Source organism: Manacus candei, unplaced genomic scaffold (assembly GCF_025592945.1).
Source record: "Manacus candei isolate 608988 ecotype Guabito, Panama unplaced genomic scaffold, ASM2559294v1 h1tg000005l, whole genome shotgun sequence".
NCBI classification, from domain to species: domain Eukaryota; kingdom Metazoa; phylum Chordata; class Aves; order Passeriformes; family Pipridae; genus Manacus; species Manacus candei.
The window spans coordinates 16,064,649-16,082,256 of NW_026138053.1; the positions used below are offsets into that span (position 1 = coordinate 16,064,649).

General features: G+C 38.8%; 2 protein-coding genes across 5 annotated transcripts in view; one reads left to right on the forward strand and one right to left on the reverse strand.

Annotated features, from left to right (window-relative positions):
* The window catches only part of PALMD (palmdelphin), a 49,661-nt gene extending 42,234 nt beyond the window's left edge, over positions 1-7,427 (forward strand). The window contains exons 8-9 of the mRNA XM_051803437.1: positions 663-1,757; positions 5,840-7,427. Of these exons, the coding sequence (XP_051659397.1) occupies positions 663-1,757; positions 5,840-5,883 (1,139 nt within the window). The 3' untranslated portion in view covers positions 5,884-7,427. The remainder of the gene's footprint in view (positions 1-662; positions 1,758-5,839) is intronic.
* Positions 1-17,608, reverse strand: part of FRRS1 (ferric chelate reductase 1) — a 152,287-nt gene that overhangs the window by 114,941 nt on the left and 19,738 nt on the right. For 3 of the 4 annotated variants that reach the window (XR_007907132.1, XR_007907128.1, XR_007907133.1), the window contains 7 exons: positions 17,167-17,314; positions 16,514-16,630; positions 15,656-15,771; positions 15,287-15,373; positions 14,250-14,347; positions 14,018-14,076; positions 13,130-13,273 (listed from right to left, as the gene is read on the reverse strand). Coding sequence is in view for 1 of the 4 variants with exons in the window: in XM_051803425.1 (XP_051659385.1) it covers positions 11,758-11,850; positions 11,952-12,013; positions 13,130-13,273; positions 14,018-14,076; positions 14,250-14,347; positions 15,287-15,373; positions 15,656-15,771; positions 16,514-16,630; positions 17,167-17,314 (924 nt within the window). In the remaining 3 variants the exon portion in view is untranslated. Of the gene's footprint in view, positions 1-11,371; positions 11,851-11,951; positions 12,014-13,129; positions 13,274-14,017; positions 14,077-14,249; positions 14,348-15,286; positions 15,374-15,655; positions 15,772-16,513; positions 16,631-17,166; positions 17,315-17,608 lie in introns of those variants that run through there. The other variant, XM_051803425.1, reaches the window with a different exon arrangement.

The following is a 17,608-nucleotide window of genomic DNA, read 5'->3' on the forward strand; positions in this document are numbered from 1 at the left end:
ACTTCTTGAATCTAATACACCTTAAGCAAAGAGTAAACATTACAGATATGAGACACTGCTGTTCTCATTTAAGCTGTGTTACCGGTTAGGTCATCAAAACTGAGAGGTGAGACACAGATATGTGCCACTGAGAGTAAGTCTTTTCACCACTGACCCTTCTTTCCAGCACTTCATTCCTTTGCCTGGCCAAATTTTAAGTGCATCTTCCCTTCATATCATACATTTCACATTTTCTACCCACACTTACAGCTGTTGGGCAGCCAGCAGGAGCCTGGTTATTTCCCAACTACCACAAAAGCCTCCTAAGCTTCAGAGTGCCCAAGACTCTTTAGCATCACAGCACATTGATCCCTTTCAGCTGTTATTGCTCAGCACAACACCAGGGGCAAGGTTAAATCTGGATTTCTCAGTCTATCATGTAATGAAAACTGGCTCCTCAGCAGTTGATTTTTCCTCACAGAGTTAGATCCAAATGAAAGTATTTTTTTTCCAGAGGATGACAGGGGACATTCAGAATGAGAATCCAATATACTGGTTGTGGATGTGATAATATCAAGTATTTGATAATTCATTCCAATAGTCATTCTCTATCACTGTCAGAACTCTTCTATATTTCTTGTAGCTGCTGCATTATCAGTTTCAGCACTTGTTTCTTTCAACAGCATTGTTTGCCATGGAAATTAAAGTTGAAAAAGACATGAAGACAGGAGAAAACACAGTGTTATCAACAATACCTCTTCCATCAAAGGAGTTTAAAGAGACAGGAATTAAAGTCTACGATGATGGTAGGAAGTCAGTCTATGCTGTGTCTTCAAATGGCAGCACAACACAAAATGGCATGGATGAACTTGCTCCTGTTGAAGTGGAGGACCTGCTACGGCAGGCAACTGAAAAAAATTCCCAGTCTCCCACAGAGTATCATGAGCCTGTGTTTGCGAACAAATTTTGCAGGCCAGTTACTCCTCAGAAAGACAAATTAGTCCCTGGACCAAAATGGGAAGGCACTGACAGAAGAGAGATGAACGGATTCAGCAATCAGACAGAACTCCCCTCCAAAACAGAGCCCTTTATGCAACAAAATAAAGAGAATGGGCTTGATCTGCCAAAGGTAATACAGCCAAAGTCTCCCTCTCCGGTAATTTCCCATTCAGAGAAGAAAGTGCACACTGATACTGAGAACAGGATGATTCATAATGAAGAAAGAAAAGCTGGACATGAGGAATTAAAACCTTACCAGAACATAAGAGAAAGAAATAATGAGACAAGGCTTTTAAGTCCCCGCCATCTTAGTGAAACATCCCCTGCACCTCAGGAGGAGGAAGATGTTCGATACAACATTGTCCAAGCTGTGCCATGTTATGTGGACGATTCTGAGCCAGTAACAATGGTTTTCATGGGTTATCAGCGCATTGATGATGACGATGCAGAAGCAGACCAAAAGCTGTCACGATATGATGGGGTTATCCGTGCAGAATTGGTTATCATTGATGATGATGATGAAGATGACAGCAAATCTGAGAAACCAGCATATCATCCCATAGGCCACTACAGTCAGGTTTATCAGCCACCAGGCAGGAAAATCACAGAAGCCCCACAGACAAACCCCGTGAGCAGTCTGGGCACAAGCCTGAACAAGGCACCCCACAAAAATTCCATCTCCCTACAAGAACAAGAGGAATGCTTAAGCTCGCCAACACACCATGCTCGTCTTCATGGCCAGGTGCCTGGAGACGGTACAGAAGATCCCTCACTAACAGGTAACAGAAAAGGAAAATCATGTCACTGCTGTTTGCTCATGTAGCAAACTGATATTGCTCTTATCTGCTGGCAACTGTTTCACTTAGTATATTATTTGGATTGTTTCACAGACTAATATGCTACTAATAATCATTTCTTTGCTCTTATTTGTTAAGAAATGCCAATCTACATTTTGGAACTCTTGAATTATTTTGTCTTTAGTAATGCACTAGCTACCATACCAAAATTTGGAAAATAAAGTATCTCAGAAAAGCCATTTCTGTAACCTTCCAAGATTAAAAGTGGTTCTCTTTAAAGTTCCATTAATGCTACCTCAATTAGCAGAATTCATTCTCATTTCTACCAGGTAACTAACATCATTGTTACTTATCGCTTCCTCCTCACTGGAATGTTTCCGTGCCTGTCTGCATCCCAACTACTTCCTAGATCATCCAAATTGCTCTTTAAATCAGAAAGACAGCTTAATAACCAGCTTTACCTTGTATTTTTCCAAAATCAGCATTGCCAACATTGTCTTGACAGTGTTTATGCAAATTTTAACCTTTTTTCATTAACCTGAGTTTGATATTTTTATAACTTCATAAAGAGAATGAAACAGTTTTCATCACTACATGTGGTTAGTCCAATATCCATAGTATTATTTTTGAATACTTTTTATATTCTATTAATACAAAAGATATCTATTTCTTTCTATAAAGTTTTTATTATAAAAGTTAAAAGAGCAATAGCAAAAACTTCCAGAATCATGGAAAGCTCTTCTTATTATTAAACTGCATTTAAGTATACTTACAGAGCAGTAGATTTCAGACAGTAGTTACATCCCACATCAAGGAAAGAAAGAATACTGTGCTTGAATTACGGGAAGATCAGGGATCTTGATCCCACATGCTCTCCCTCCAGACTATATTTCTGCAATTTGGCAACAGAGGTGTAAGGTTGGGCCCTGCCTAAAGCTGTATTAACAGCCCAGCAATTCTTTACACTACAGGTGAAGCCAAGAGAGAGGGTGATCATTGGATCATGTGAGGAGTTTTGAGTATTTTTGCATCAGTAGGCACTGATTGTTCAGTAAACAATGCTCTCAGCTTATCGAAGTATCAACCTCATGGAGTCACATACTCAACAGCTTGAAATACTCCAGCAGTGCTGCCCAGCCTTTCTGATCAATAAGGTCACTGCACCTTTTTATCACTTGATAGACCTTTCCTTCTCTCAAGCACCAATCCTGCCATCTGCATATTTCCCTGTATTCTCCTGTACCAAGGGCTGCTGCCAGCAGCTCTTATGCCAGCAAGTGAAGCCAGTACAGGCAAGATAAACCCCTCCAGCAGCTGCTCCAGCCCATTATAATTTGGGGATAGCATATATATATAGGCAGACAGAGAAGTGACCCACCAGCAGGTTGCTACTGAACCATTTTTTCATCCCACAGCCTGCTGAGTGGGTGCTCCTGAACAGACCCTGAGAAAGAATTTTTCAAGTAGTAACCATAAAATCGCAGTACCATTCAGGTGGGCCATATACAGACCATGAGATGTTAGTTGAACACCTCTATCTGTAGCCATCTCTGCTTATTTTTGTCTCCCAAGAGAAGCATCTGAAACTTCTACATTTTGCCCTGCCACTTGAACGCTTCCCAAACAATCTGGGTTCTCTTTTGAGGTTAATGGAAAACCAACACTGACTTTCAGGAAAAGGGGCTAAGTGTAAATCCAGCAAAGACATTTGATAATCTTATGTAAATTTGTATTGGGTCTCATTCATTTTCTTATAACTATTTCAACCACCAATAAGAAAGTAGCCAATTAGGAAAAAATTATCCCAACTAAATTAAAAGCAGTTGGGCAACTGCCTCAAAAATTCTCCCAGTCAGCACTGCCTCCAAGAGAGTGTCTTAATGCCTAGTACAATTTGGAACTAGGCCATTTTCTTCTTTACCCCTCCACCTTTTTATTGCCACTCCCTAGGACATTTTTGATCAGAGGAAAAAGCCAGGAAGTGACTCAATTTTTCCCAAGCAGTCCCATAATCCTACTGAGACTTCTAAAAGGGAAACAAAACCAGGAAAGCCTCTCAGTCTAAAACAATGTATTACACAGAGCTGTTTCTTAGAGAAATGAATTGTTTTCAAAGCTGATGTCCAGCCTAGCAGGTTTACCCTAAACATCACCAGTGAAAAGAGATGTCAAAATTATTTTTGGTAACTCATCACTTGTTACTAAAACAACGAACTGTACAACAGAAAAAAAAATCCTCTCTGAAATTAGAGCTTTGGGAGGCAAATGCAGCATTTAAGCATCAAACAAGCACTGAGAACTCTCTGAAAGAGAATGGAAAGCAAGGAAGCACAGGACACACAAGGAAGATGGTCCCTTATGTAACAATCTTGCTTTGGGAAAGAAATGCACCTTTAGAGCAAGTTACTGAAAACATTAGGGATGGCCAAGGACAACTAGGAGGTAGAGAAATTGTTCCATGTGCCAATCTGTATAGAGAAATATCAGACTAAATCAGGAGCTTTTGGCATGCCCCCAAACTTACAAAGATGTAGGACATACCTCTTTCCATATAGGAACAATTTTCCTTTCACCCTAAGCTTGGTGGGGGACCAATATCTCAAAGTATGTGCCCTCAGAAAAACCATACAGAGAGAAGGATGACAATGCTATAATTAGGACACCAGTGTTTTGCATTAGTAGAGCTTATTTTCTTCTTTAAATTTCAGGCAAATTAATTCAAGTGCAAATGTTTTGAAGATTCAATACTCATTAGGGAAATAAAGAGTCCTTGGGGGGAACAAAGGCTAGACAGAGCAAAATGAATAAGGAAATGGAAAACAAAAGCTGAATAAGCAGCAAAACCTACTGACAGTGTGGAACAGGCTCTCATGGGCACAAAGGCCCAAGGCTTTTGGCAGTCTAGATGAGCTATTCTGTTTCCTTACCACTGGAACCTTTGCAACCTTCAAACAACACAATGGAGACAGCTCCATTTGCATTGAAGAAAGTAACATACAAAAATCCTTTTTAATGAAGACTCATGCATGCCATCTGTGCCTGTAATATATAGAGTAAGACAAAAACAGACCAGGACCAGGACTTGAATCCCTTAGAATTCCTCAGCCTGCAAGCAGTACACAGTCTTACAGGGCCTTTGTAAGAGCTAAGGTTAACATCACTGGCCCTATGATATAAAGTTACACTCAGTTGCTTCTATGATTTGCAACAACTTCAGCATTCAAAACATAACTCAAGCTGGACATTTGCTGACATGTATAAATCAAGCAAACAGCTGCTTTGACCCCCTGTCTCAGTACAGAGACATATGCAGGATGAAGGAACGAGACAGGCTATTTTGGGTGACTCTTCAAACTAACAGGTCAGAGGACTGGAGATTATTCCCACTGCATTCTCAGCTCAACTGTGTGCTGGGGGGGAGGTTCTTACATATCAAACAACAGCATTATATTGCTGTTCTAAAAATAACCTTAAATCATTTGCCCTGCACTGTCACTTTCAAATTAACCCACATTATACCCAGCTGCAGGCAGTAGCCATGCTAATGTTTATACAGATACTGTTACTCCATCAGATGAAATCAGGAATATGACTAACCTCCACTCTGACTCAACACCAGGAGAAAAGACAAATATTCTATGAACATCAAGAGAAAAGGAAAAAGCTTCCAAACAGTTACAGCTCCCACTGAGGAGTTTAGTTTAAACAAAGAGTTTGTTTAATTATTCATGCATCCTTTTAATCTGTCAGCATTCAGCCAAGGACAATACCATTTGTGTTCAATGTGTTAGTGAAGGTAACAGACAAACAGAAGATAGCTGCACTAATTTTCAAATAGCGATAATGGAGTAATTGCTTAATATACTTGCTTTATTGCAAAATTACCAGAACTAACACCTTCTACTGATTTCTTTCTATAATACTAAAACAATGCTTATTCTGCTGGATTAACCACCGGAGGTATGTGTATTCTTCATTTTTCTAAACTGGGAGATTTTCTTCTTTTTCCTTCAGAAATAGAAAGAAAGTCTTAAAATGTAATGACTTTGGTTTTTCTTTTTCAGCTCTGAGGATGAGAATGGCAAAGCTGGGGAAAAAGGTGATTTAACAGCTGTAGTGACATGGAAGTAAAATTTATTACTCAAAGCAGAATAAAGCTAAGAAGACTTTCTTCCACATGCTTTTTCTGGATCATAATGCTTGTTTTGCCCTCTGTTTTATGGGCTATTTTGCCCTCTGCATAATCCAATGGACTTGAACAGACTTTCAGATTTGACCAACTGCCACATACACACAAATCACATCCTAGCTTTTGTTAAAAGTAGTGGGAAGTTACCTAAGGCCATAAATGCAGTGTGTATACAAGCATGAAGACGTGTGCATACCTGTTCCCACAATCAGGAATATGCTGTTGCTATATACACAGAGCAGATAAACACCCACTGCCATGGAACTTCATGGGACATTGCTTCACATCAAAATGTGCCGATCTATCCCATTTTAACCAAAAATGCCATCCCAGCATTTTCTTTTTAAAAGCATTGGTTAATAAAAAGCTAAACATGAAAGAGAAGATCTGGAATAAATGTAAATATAAAAACTGCTTTCCAATCATGCTACCTTGGCTGAAATTTAAAGCATTCCTTTTTAAGTGACAGAACAAACCAAAAATAGTTAAGTCAGCATATTTAAATATTTAGCCACCTTCTAGAGCTCCACAGTCTATTCACCCTCCTATGTTACATACAACAGTGTAGCCATCCTCAAACCTTGCTCCCTTCCCTGTGTCACATATGTGCTGCCCACTCACAACCCCATAGATCAATCCTGTATATAGTACTAAAACAGCCTGACCTTCTGAGCATAGTTTCACCTCCCAGCTTGCTCAGACAGTCCTGCTTTTCCAGGAAACTGGTCGCCAGACAGGCAGTGCCTGTTCGTCAAAACAAACAAACAAACAGAAACCACAAAAAAGAAAACCAACCATAGTGTTTGGTATTCAGGTTTCAGTTGGCCGGGGAGCTAAAATTAAGCAAGCCTCCCATCAAAAATATAGTTGCCAATGGCTTGTCCTGCAGCCCCAACAGAAGGTCTGTTATAGCTGCAGCCGCTGCTGGGCACAGCTCTCCAGCAAGGTCCAAGGTTGCCACCAAGGAACAAGTTAATTCTTTTCATAAGGGAGGAGCTAGGGGCCCTGGAAGCAGCCATAAGGTACAATCATAACTAGAAAAATCACATCCAGGGCAGATTTTTCCAGTACATAGTTTTTTTTTGGGGGGAAAGTGCCTCATAGCACACTACATACAGCCTTATATTCAAATCAGTACAATAGCTTTAATTTGCTAGGCCTTAGCCTGGTTTGAAACACTAAGCAGATAAAGCTCAGGTTGTGTTATTCTATCATAGCTGACTCAAGTTATGCACCAGCAAAAAACCACTAACTTTTTCACTGGTCTTCTTTTCAAAGCAGGAAACTGAAGCTACTACCTCATACTGAGGCATGATAGTAGTAATTGGCTGACTTGTAGCCTCTAAACACTTGGTGGCTCCCAGTCTGCAGATTGTAATAATCTCAAATTTTAAGACTTGTCAGAAATGGTTACCTGGAGAGTGAAATAGTAAATAAGAACAAATAAATTTAATTGTAGTACACTTCCTCTATGTCTATCCTGGGGTTTTTTTGTTGTTGTTGTTTTACAGTGGGTTTTTTTTCTTATGCTTCTTCTGTTATTTGCTGGTTGTGAGACCAGAGAGCTTCACCCTCAACCGAAGAGTTGGACTTGATGATCCTTGTGGGTCCCTTCCAACTCCGAGTATTCCAGTGATTTTGTGAACTCTTAACAGGATACACCAAAAAGTGAGAGAGTAGGAAAGCAATATGATTTAGTCATGATCAGTTTTTGTAACAGCAGCAGACAGCTATGCCTTCCCCCACAATCTGTGCTATTAAACTTAAAAGCTCTCAAAAAGAGAGCAAAAATGCAATGACCATCATAGTACTAGTCAAAGCAGTTCAAAGGAAAGCAGACTGAAAAGAGACTTCACAATAGGGAATTCATAGTAATCTGCAAGTGAAATTCACTACCAATACATGAAAAACAACGTAAGAGAAGCACATTCCGAAGAACTTGTCCTGTGCTGATTGTGCTGTGCCACTTCCTCGGGTATATGGAACAGTTCTTCCCTTTACACACAACCCTTAGAGAAGCTGGGATCAGATTGATGTGAGCAAAGAATTCAGACATACTAGCAGAATATCCCTGTTAACCATCCCTCTACTCACTTGGACTCTTCCTTCAGTCTGTACCAAACGTCTAAAATCACTGAGATATTAACTTCTGCATTGAAATACAGAATATTGCAGTTTTTCCTAAGTAACTGCCATTTATCTTAAGTTATTTGGAAAGGGATGTTCCCACACAGAGCACAATTTACATGCATGACAAAAGAAAACAGTCCATACTTGCTCAATCAAAAGCTTAAGCACAAGTATCAAGCAAACATCCATTCCAAAATGTCCATCCGTATGAGCTGACTTGAGTTTAAAGACTGGAGTTCCTTAATAAAGCTTGAGATTCTTCCCAATTAGTTCATTTAGGAATACTTTCTATTTTGGACAGCCTTTACACGTCTCAAGTTTAAAGAAAGCAAGTAAATGAAAAGCACTGTTATCTGAACAAGGGCGCCACACAGTGTTATAAACCGGGATGGAAAACACAAGGCAGGCGATCTCTCTCTAACCTTCCCTAGGTAAATGAAAAACATGGCCGTAATTACTCTGAACATAATTACTCCCCATCTTGTGATTTTTGACAAAACAGGAAACAATTTAGAGCTCAGTGTAAGGAGGAGAAACGAAGCATACCTTTTTCTGGCTCATTCTCCAGCCTGAAATGTCAACGAGCAAAAACTTACTCCAAGTAAAGCACAGCAGCAATGAATTCTATCGCACTTGAGCTTTGTGCATCAATTAATTTTCCTTCAAAGCATAGGCACGGAACATGATTTGTAGCTAAGCCAAGAGCAGAGGACAAGTATGTGGAGGCTGCACCTAACAACTCAATCAAAACAGTAAATTACTTGTTGTGAGACTGATCACAAATTTCTACTTGGCTGGGAGCGTTTGCCTGTCTAGAAGAAGCCAAACAGAAATATGCTAAGTTTAATTTGTCATCACAAGTTTGAGATGAAAAGACAACACTGAAACCTCAATCTCTTTTGGCAAAGAAGTTTTCTTGACCTCAGTGTGACTCTTTTAGGAAGCACAGCAATGGGAGTTTTCTTCTATGCAATATTGTATAATCCAAGGAAGAAACTAGTGTTTCTACAACACTAGTGTCTCTACAACAAGACTACCTGTCACCTCTTTTCCTACCAGTATCAAACACTTCCATGGACTTTTTTTTTTTTCAAAGGAGTATACCAGAAATTTTGGAAGTCACTAAATACAATGACATTTTCCTTCCTCTTATCAGTCATGCAGGAAAAGGGCAGAGGTGGTTATGTGAACAGACATTACATAAAATTAGCAAGTCTTTCAATCAATTAAGTTACAATATTGCACATAAGGGCTCGTGTAAGAAACTGCACAGTCTTACAAGCAATGGGAAGAAACAAGTTCTCCAGAGCAACTGACAAATTTGCCAATTGTGAAGTTGTATTAGATGTTGAACAAGGAATTTTTCTTATTCTTGAGGAAAAGAAACTGCATTATGAAGTGAAATTTTAATATTCAATTTCAATACTAGTTTGCCCAGGAAGGATTTAGATAGCTTTAATTTATAAAACAACATTGACAAAAACCAGACAATCCATTTTGCTCCCAGGCAAGACTTTTCTAGTTTCTATTTGACAGTGTTTTCACATTACTAAAAAGGGCAAAACCTTCTACCGAGATATTTACATTCAAGTTTTAAAACCCCTGTTTATGTTTTCATTGTCACACATAAATGAAACAACACACAGTACAGCTCTTGTATTACAGAAAGAACTGCCATTGACTTTAATTTAAAAAGCCATCGGTCGTGTCTATGTTGAGTGATTTGTCTTCTATACACTAATGATATATGAAGGAGTCCCAAAAAACTGTAGCGCTAGACGGGTCTGAGATTCCCAGGCTTTTGAGATCAGAGTTCTCTAAAAAACCCACAAACCCACACAACTGGTCCTATGCTTCTTGCCCTTCAGCCTGAGTTGTGACTCATTTCTTCTTAGTCCCCCTTTCACAATTGGACTGACATGACTTTTTCAGCTTCCAGGAGGAAGGTGGATGATTCAAGTTATACTCACTCACAGTCAGCTGCTGATGATGAAGGGATTAATCTCAGCTCTATAAATGCCCTCATAGGTAAATCATACACTTGAGCAGCCAAAAAGAAGATCACCAACTACAAACAAACTTGTGGTTTTGTGAATATTATGTCCCTGCACTGTGGACTTGGGGAGATGGAGGAAGATACAGAAATAGACAGCTTTAGTAAATGGAGAGAACCACCATCTGACCCGCATCTACAAGTATTTTAGAGCTGTCCATCAGGTAGTAGAGAGATGTTGCTGTAAAAGTCTATACCAGGCCAGGCCTTACTATTTACTATTCTATCCAATACTTCAACACCTTCATTCCCAGCTAGCTTAGTAGCCCTGGACTGAAAACACATTTTGAAGTGTTGCAACTGAAAATTGATAATTTCCAGTACCAAAAATGAAGACATGTGGAAACAAGCTGTTCAGGGCCATAAAACAAATGTAAAGAGTACTGTACTGCATAGCATATTAAGGGCTTGTTTCCAAGATGCCATTTCAGGAGTGTCCTTCCATACTTAGGCAAACCATGAACCAGAATGGTTAAACAATACAGTCTCTTTCTGTTCTCAGTACCTAGTTCATATACTTAGATAAACCTTTTGACTAAAAAAAATGCCCTCCCATACTCTTAAAAAATAGAATTGTTATAGAATTCTTTTAGTTTCGTCTTCTAGATATGGCAACTAAGTGACTCTCACTTAACATTAACAGAAGTTGCTTTTCCTGAAGTCATCCCAACTCCTAATGCACATTTCACTCAATAGCACAAATACAACTGCAACATTTCTGAGCAAGTATTTTCACTTCCATTTAAGCATCAATTGGCATCGTACTCACACAGAAAAGTAATTCAGAAGCCTCAAGCAACCAGGGACAATAAAACATAGAAATCCATACACAAAGAGAGGTTCTTCCTGTTTGAGTTTTGGATAAGTACAACTGGGTTTAATACACTTATGTTGCAAATTCTTTCTCTTTATGGTTTAGAAGCACTGAGGGAGGTGAGATGGAAAAGTATTCTGAGTGAGGCAGATGGTAGTTTTACTAAAGGACTAAAGTTCCCACGCTGCTGTGTTTGTCATGTAAGTATACTGCTCTTAGAGCAGAGACAGCATTTCTTGCTTTTAACTGTTGTGTATTTAGTTCATGCCTCAATCTGCGTTTGTGACATTTTTTCACTAAGTTCTGTATTTTGGTTTTGGGGGTTTTTTAATGCACAAAACTATCACAAGCAGGAAGTAGTCACATCACATACCACAGAGTGAACAGATAAGACAAAATCCAGAACAATCTTTCCAGATTCCCCAGTGATATTTACAAAAGGTTTAGGGAACTGATGATCAAAACACTTTCAGCACATCTTCTCAGTCTTCTTAAACTATAAGCTTCAAGCAAGTTAACTACTGTGCTTAAAAAAAAAAAAAAAAAAAGACTTCATTCCTTACTCAGGCAAAAATTCCCATTAAAAGTCCTGCCAGAAGACAGCTTTTGTAGGACTGCAGCATCCTTCTATAGATTTGAATTCCAGATCTCCCTAACACCAAGCATGACACACACGTGCTATTTTTCTTCCATTACATCTTCAGGGAGGTGTTGAGAGAAAAGTTGTAATAGAAACCATTTTTTTCATATTTTTCAACTGCACAGTATTTCATCACAAAATTTTCCATTACTTATTTCATATTTTGTTGACTGCTATCAGAAAGGCAACAAGAAATACTATATTTCCACAGACATAGATGATTAACACAACCTGTTTAAACAGATGACCCTGCAAGAAAAGGGGAAAAAAAGTCATTGAACTGTCAGTCTTTTTATTGTTTTAAACAATCATCCCATTTCACAATAGTTATTTACCAAATTGTGACTCACCTCTGCTTCTGCAGATGTTAGTGACTGCAGTATCTGTACTCTGTCATCCTCTATCACTTCAACTGTTCGTGGGAAGAAAAAAGAAGTTAAATCTGCTTTTAAGAGGAAGGGAGTTTCATTTTTATACCACAGAAGTCTTGATTCTGTGACAGTCTTGCACAGCATCAAGTCTGAAAAAGGACCTGGAAGCTGCATTTGACACTTCATGACCTGTGCTATCATACTCGCAGCACAAGAGAAAACTTATTCTGAGGCTGACCTACAAAAAGTAAATTCTGGACACTGAAGTGGAAAAACATTTTGTCTCTTTTGCTAGACTGAAAAACCAAAACACTGAGTTTTAAGTTAATATCCTTTCCTTTTACATGTTAAGATAACTAGAATTCATTAAGAAGTATTTTTCATTAGCCAACATCAGAAAATTCATTGTTCAAACATTTCAGATTAATTTCTCCATTTCTAGGAAGTAATTACTGCAGTTAAATCTAAATTCACGTGTTTTATAATCACTCCTATTCCACTTGCCACCTTACACAGCCTCTCAATTAATTACACCTCTTCAATTCTGTAGATGTCTCATCTTTGACTTAGATACAGGTCATTTACATGCGCAGTCATCTCCTCTCTGTGACACCAGTCAGTGAAGATAACAATTCCAATGAAAGTACTACCTGTCTCTTCACTAGACACACTAGAGTCAGGATTTCACCTTCATTCCCCATTCACTCAAAAGTGCAAGCATCTAAGCTCAAGTTTCTGATCATTCTGTTCACACAATAACAGCCATTCATAGCAGCAATTTGTCAACAATAAAATGCAGACTAAATCTGTGACTTTGCCTAGACTTAACATACCCACCTGGGATCAAAATTGCCAACAATGACAGATTCTTAGAAGATATTTATGCATGTCAGTCTGCCTCTATGAACTGTGGTTTGAGAGACGAGAGGCTACTATTTAAAAAGGCGCAAACCATTTTTCAAGACAAAAGTGTTCTAGAAAAATGGGGGTTACTTCCATATTAGTTTGTACAGAAGATATAACACTATTACCCAAGAGTTACTCCTTTTCAGCTTCCAAGTTAGAGGCCAAAGAGCACCTCCTGAAATTCAATCCACACTTAACATTTTTTATGCTCATAGAGCGAAGTGACAACAAGAATTGTTCTGGGTTTGTACCTTTACGTATGAGACAATAGCTGTGTATTTCCAGAAGAACATCAATACCAACATGCCAAGCTACGAAGCCAATCATTGTATAGGTGTCCCATGTGTCTGGCAGGTCAAGGGCTGGTAGATCCATTCCCAAGAACATAGTCACCACTAGTCAGTAAAAACAAGACAAAGATGCTAAGAATGCTGTGCTAGGCCACTTCTAAAGCGCTCTCAATGCTTTTGGCAATAGATTTCCCATGAAATGCTTACAACTGCTAGAGGAATGAGGTTAAAGGAGTTCATGCAGCTGAAAGTTTTTGGTTTTGTTTTTTTTTTTTTTTTTTTGTTGGGGGGGTGGGGGGTTGTGTTTTCTTGGTGGTGTGAGAGGCAAGACAGGAAGAAAAGGAAAAGCCAAGACAGTGCACTAAGTAGGTTGAAAACTAACACATTACAGCATTTGTGACTTCCAACAAGACCACAGCACCACACTATTTGTGCTTAAGCTGCCTGTGGAAACCTGTCTCTATTACTAGAATTAAATCCAGTTTCTGGTTCAATAAGTGAGACTTCCCTCTCCCATTAAATAACATTGAACTATGTTACTGTAAGAACATTATCCTCAAATCTTCCAAGATAAAAAGAAATTACTGAAAATAAGAACAGGTTCTCATTACAGAGATACTTCAGATTTGTCAATAATTTCTTTAGTTTTAAACAGCCACCTTTTCCTCTCTAAAAGTGGTACACAAAGGCCACTTAAAACTCACACAGGAGATGGCCAGCAAGAAAAAGAATCTTCACACATGCCTGGACTGAATGTCCATAGATGTTTTAGACCAGTAATAGGCCAAACAATGAACAAAATTGCTTTAAATCAGTTACATGGAAGTTAAAACTATTATTTCTACTCACCAGCTAATATTCTAGCTGTTGTACCAGTACTCCAGTGAAACCAGTTAAACAATTGCCTCCTACAAAACAATTACACACATTTTATTGATTACATAGTTGGGGGAGGGAGGAGGAAATCAAAAAAGTGTTTTTGCCTACTTTAAATTTGTAAAAGCTTTTCATTGTAAAAAGAATTTGTAAAGAAACAGGCAAGTTTAATTCCTGTGGCTGTAGCTTGATGAGTTAGTTGTACCTTGGGGCATGACGAGATGGTCTGAAACCTGCCATGAGTGGTTGAAAGATCGTCAAAGCCATCACAGCACAGCCAAGATAGGGATGAAAACCTGCTTGCTAAAGAGAGAGGACACTTTTTAAAATATCATACCTATATAAGCATAGAGAAAAAAATACCAAAAAGTTGAAAATTTTATTTATTCTTTTATTAGTAGGTTACAATGGTGGAGCAACACTGGCAGAGGCAACAGGACACAGTAAGCTGCCCTGCAGCCAGATTACCTTGGCAGCACACACATTAGTATGTCAGCCCAGGGCTTGTCCCACCTTTTTGCTGTACTGAAAAATTCTACAAGCTGAAGAGCCAAGTAATATGACTGTAGAAGCTATGCTCTAAGCTCTTCAGCCTTGATTCTGTGTCTTCAGGAGAGGCCTATTTTTTAACTCCTCCCAGTATGGTCTCCCTTCTCACCCTGTCTATTCAAATATTAATCCTAAAACACTTATTCAATTTTCCTAGCTCCTAGTTCATATCTGTGACCACATTCTCCCATCTTGAATTCAGATAATCTCTAGATTTTCCAATTTCTGGTGTCACCTTGTACCAAATACAATACAGATGAGAGCAACGGGTATATAATCTGTATCTACTACTCCAGACTAAGGTTATCACTGGATACAGGTACTCACATCTAAATTCATAAAAACACTTATTTCCAGCAGGTTTACCACACTAAGGTCATCCTCACTCCCCTCCCAAATTCAAGCTCTCCAAGGAAATATGAAGACCAAAATAGTATATAAAGAAATCACGAGCAAGGAATTATTTGGGAGAAAGAGAAAGGAAGGAAAGCACTGTCATTTTTCAACTGCAGATAAAAGGAAACAACATTCCTCTTTTGTGTTGCTAGGATTTGAAACCAGCCTACTTCAGAACTCCTTTCACAGCAATTTGCTTGGAAATAGTCATAGTGTGTTAGTCATCAGTGGACCCCTTTCTCATTCATTTGGTCCCACCTTTGTATTAGAGTTAACAAGACAAAAGCACACACTTACTTGGCTCCAACCTCCTCGGTATATGAAAGGCAACACAAAAGAAATGCTTGTAAGCAAGACTGTGGTCAACATAAGCATACGATGCACCTAGAAAAGTTAAGTTTGTTTTTAGAAACTCTACAGCTTTCTTAAGACATCATTGAAAGACATTAAACAGACATCAGTTAAATATGTTCTTGGTGCCCTCTTTAGACTTTGCTTTTACCAGAAAAGTATATAAACTGATTCATAATTGTTTCATTTTATAAAATCAAAGAAAGATGGAAATCACACCATATTTAGTCTCCTATTTCTTGAATTTAGTAGGTTTATAGTTCTGCTTACAATAATGCTAGAAAACACAGCTGGAGATATGGGTATTTTGCCCACCTGAAACCACATCTCCTTTCCAAACAGGAATGAATGAGCCCAAACAGGTTTGAAGAATCGTGCAACAATAACACCAATACTAACTGTGGTAATCCAAGCAACAAACATTAGAGCTCCTGAAAATTGAGGGGAAAAAATACAAGGTAAATTAGTAACTTAAGAGCACTTGAATACAACTTAAAACACTATGTAATAGTTCAGTCCCCATGCATATGCTCAGAATTAACCAGCGAGTAAAAACTTACCACCTGGTTCAGACTACAGCCTTACAGCATTTATCTTGCTAGAGGGCAGAAGCATCCATGTAAGAGATAATCATACTATGCCCACACAGCACAACAGAGCAGCTCTGTTCTATACAAAGTGCACATTTCATACATGCTAATACAGTCTCTGTCACCAACTCAGATGTCAGAGGATGAAAGATGACATTCCTACAATCTGTGTGAGAAATAAATGAATGACTCTCACGGACCTGTGTTAAAGTCCAGTACTGTGAGAGAGAAAATTGCCATTAACTTCAGTGACTCCAGACAGCCAGTTGAGTGGTTTCTCATTTCAAATAGAACTAAGCAAATAATGCAGTTAGAACAACTCGAACCAGAGAGTAAGAGGTAAAGAGAAACAAGTCCTAATCATAAATTTTAGGGAAACAGCAAATGCACGTTCGTTTTCCAGGTTAAAAAGAACAATGCTGCTCTTGAAATGAAAAATTATAACTTCACTCTGCCACCACAGTAGTGGATCTTGCTAGCCAACATGAATGCCAGAAAAACAAGAGGAAATACCTACTCTGCAATAATTCTACAGTCTCAGGAAGTCTAGAGCTGGAAGACAAAACTAGAAGCTGCAGCTTACCATGAGCCTTGATAAGTCGTGGGGACCGGGAGCCTCCAATATCCCGAGGAGGACCCGTGACATTGTACAGTCTGTCTGTGATCAGGGGCTGACGACGATGTTTGTATATTAGTCCACCTAAGCAGTGACATAAAGTTGTTTATTTATTGCTAATGAAAGCCACTGCACCTGTAAGTGTGCCCATTCCTTATTCATGAATGTTGTGCCATTGAGCATAATTGTACAAACTAAATTTTGACACGCAATACACTAAGAACCTAAGATGTCATCTAAGATATCTTGCACACTTAATGTACAAGAACCAATCCACCACTCTACAGGAAATATCTTTCTCCTCCACATGCACAAGACATGAAGAATAATTCCCTTAGATGCTAGTCTCTATTTCAAAAAAAACAATGTGTCCAGTTCTCAAGAAGCTACCAATTCCTAGCATCAAGTGAGCACACAACAACACATATATGAGTAAGTTTACAACTTCAAAAAGCAAACCCATGATCCAGAAAGGTAGTAAAGGTGTCTAGATTAAGGTCCTCAAACTTGGGAACCTTAGTTCAGACACTAGTTCTGAGCTAAGCCATATCTTACAGAAGGGTTACCAACTCATTTAGAGCTGTTTAAAGAACAGCAACCACATGTAAGTCAAAGTTTACCTTCACTAGATTCCCCATCTGCCAGAAAGATGTAGTAACTGGCATCCAGATTAAATCTCTCTTTATATGCAGGAAGATGAATACTCCTTCTGAAAGAACATTGAAGAACACCATCCACAAGCCTCCATGACACATCCTCAAGGGCATTCTGTGAAACAGCAGATACTTAATACCCAGTATTTTCAGATTGGCAGAGTAATAGGCTTAAAAGTAACCCTCAAAGAGTTACTTAAAAGTAATCCTGCACAAGAATGTTACTGCTGCACAAACAATATCAACGATCTGAGGAGGGGGAATCTCTCTTGCATGCCAGTAAGTCAATACAGCAACATAGGGGTTGGACTTATTATCACCAATTTTTCCAGCTCATGATCTCCTCTTCCCTTTCAACCTTTAATCCAAGATATATCAATTGCAACTGCAGCTCTAGCAAAGGGATAGA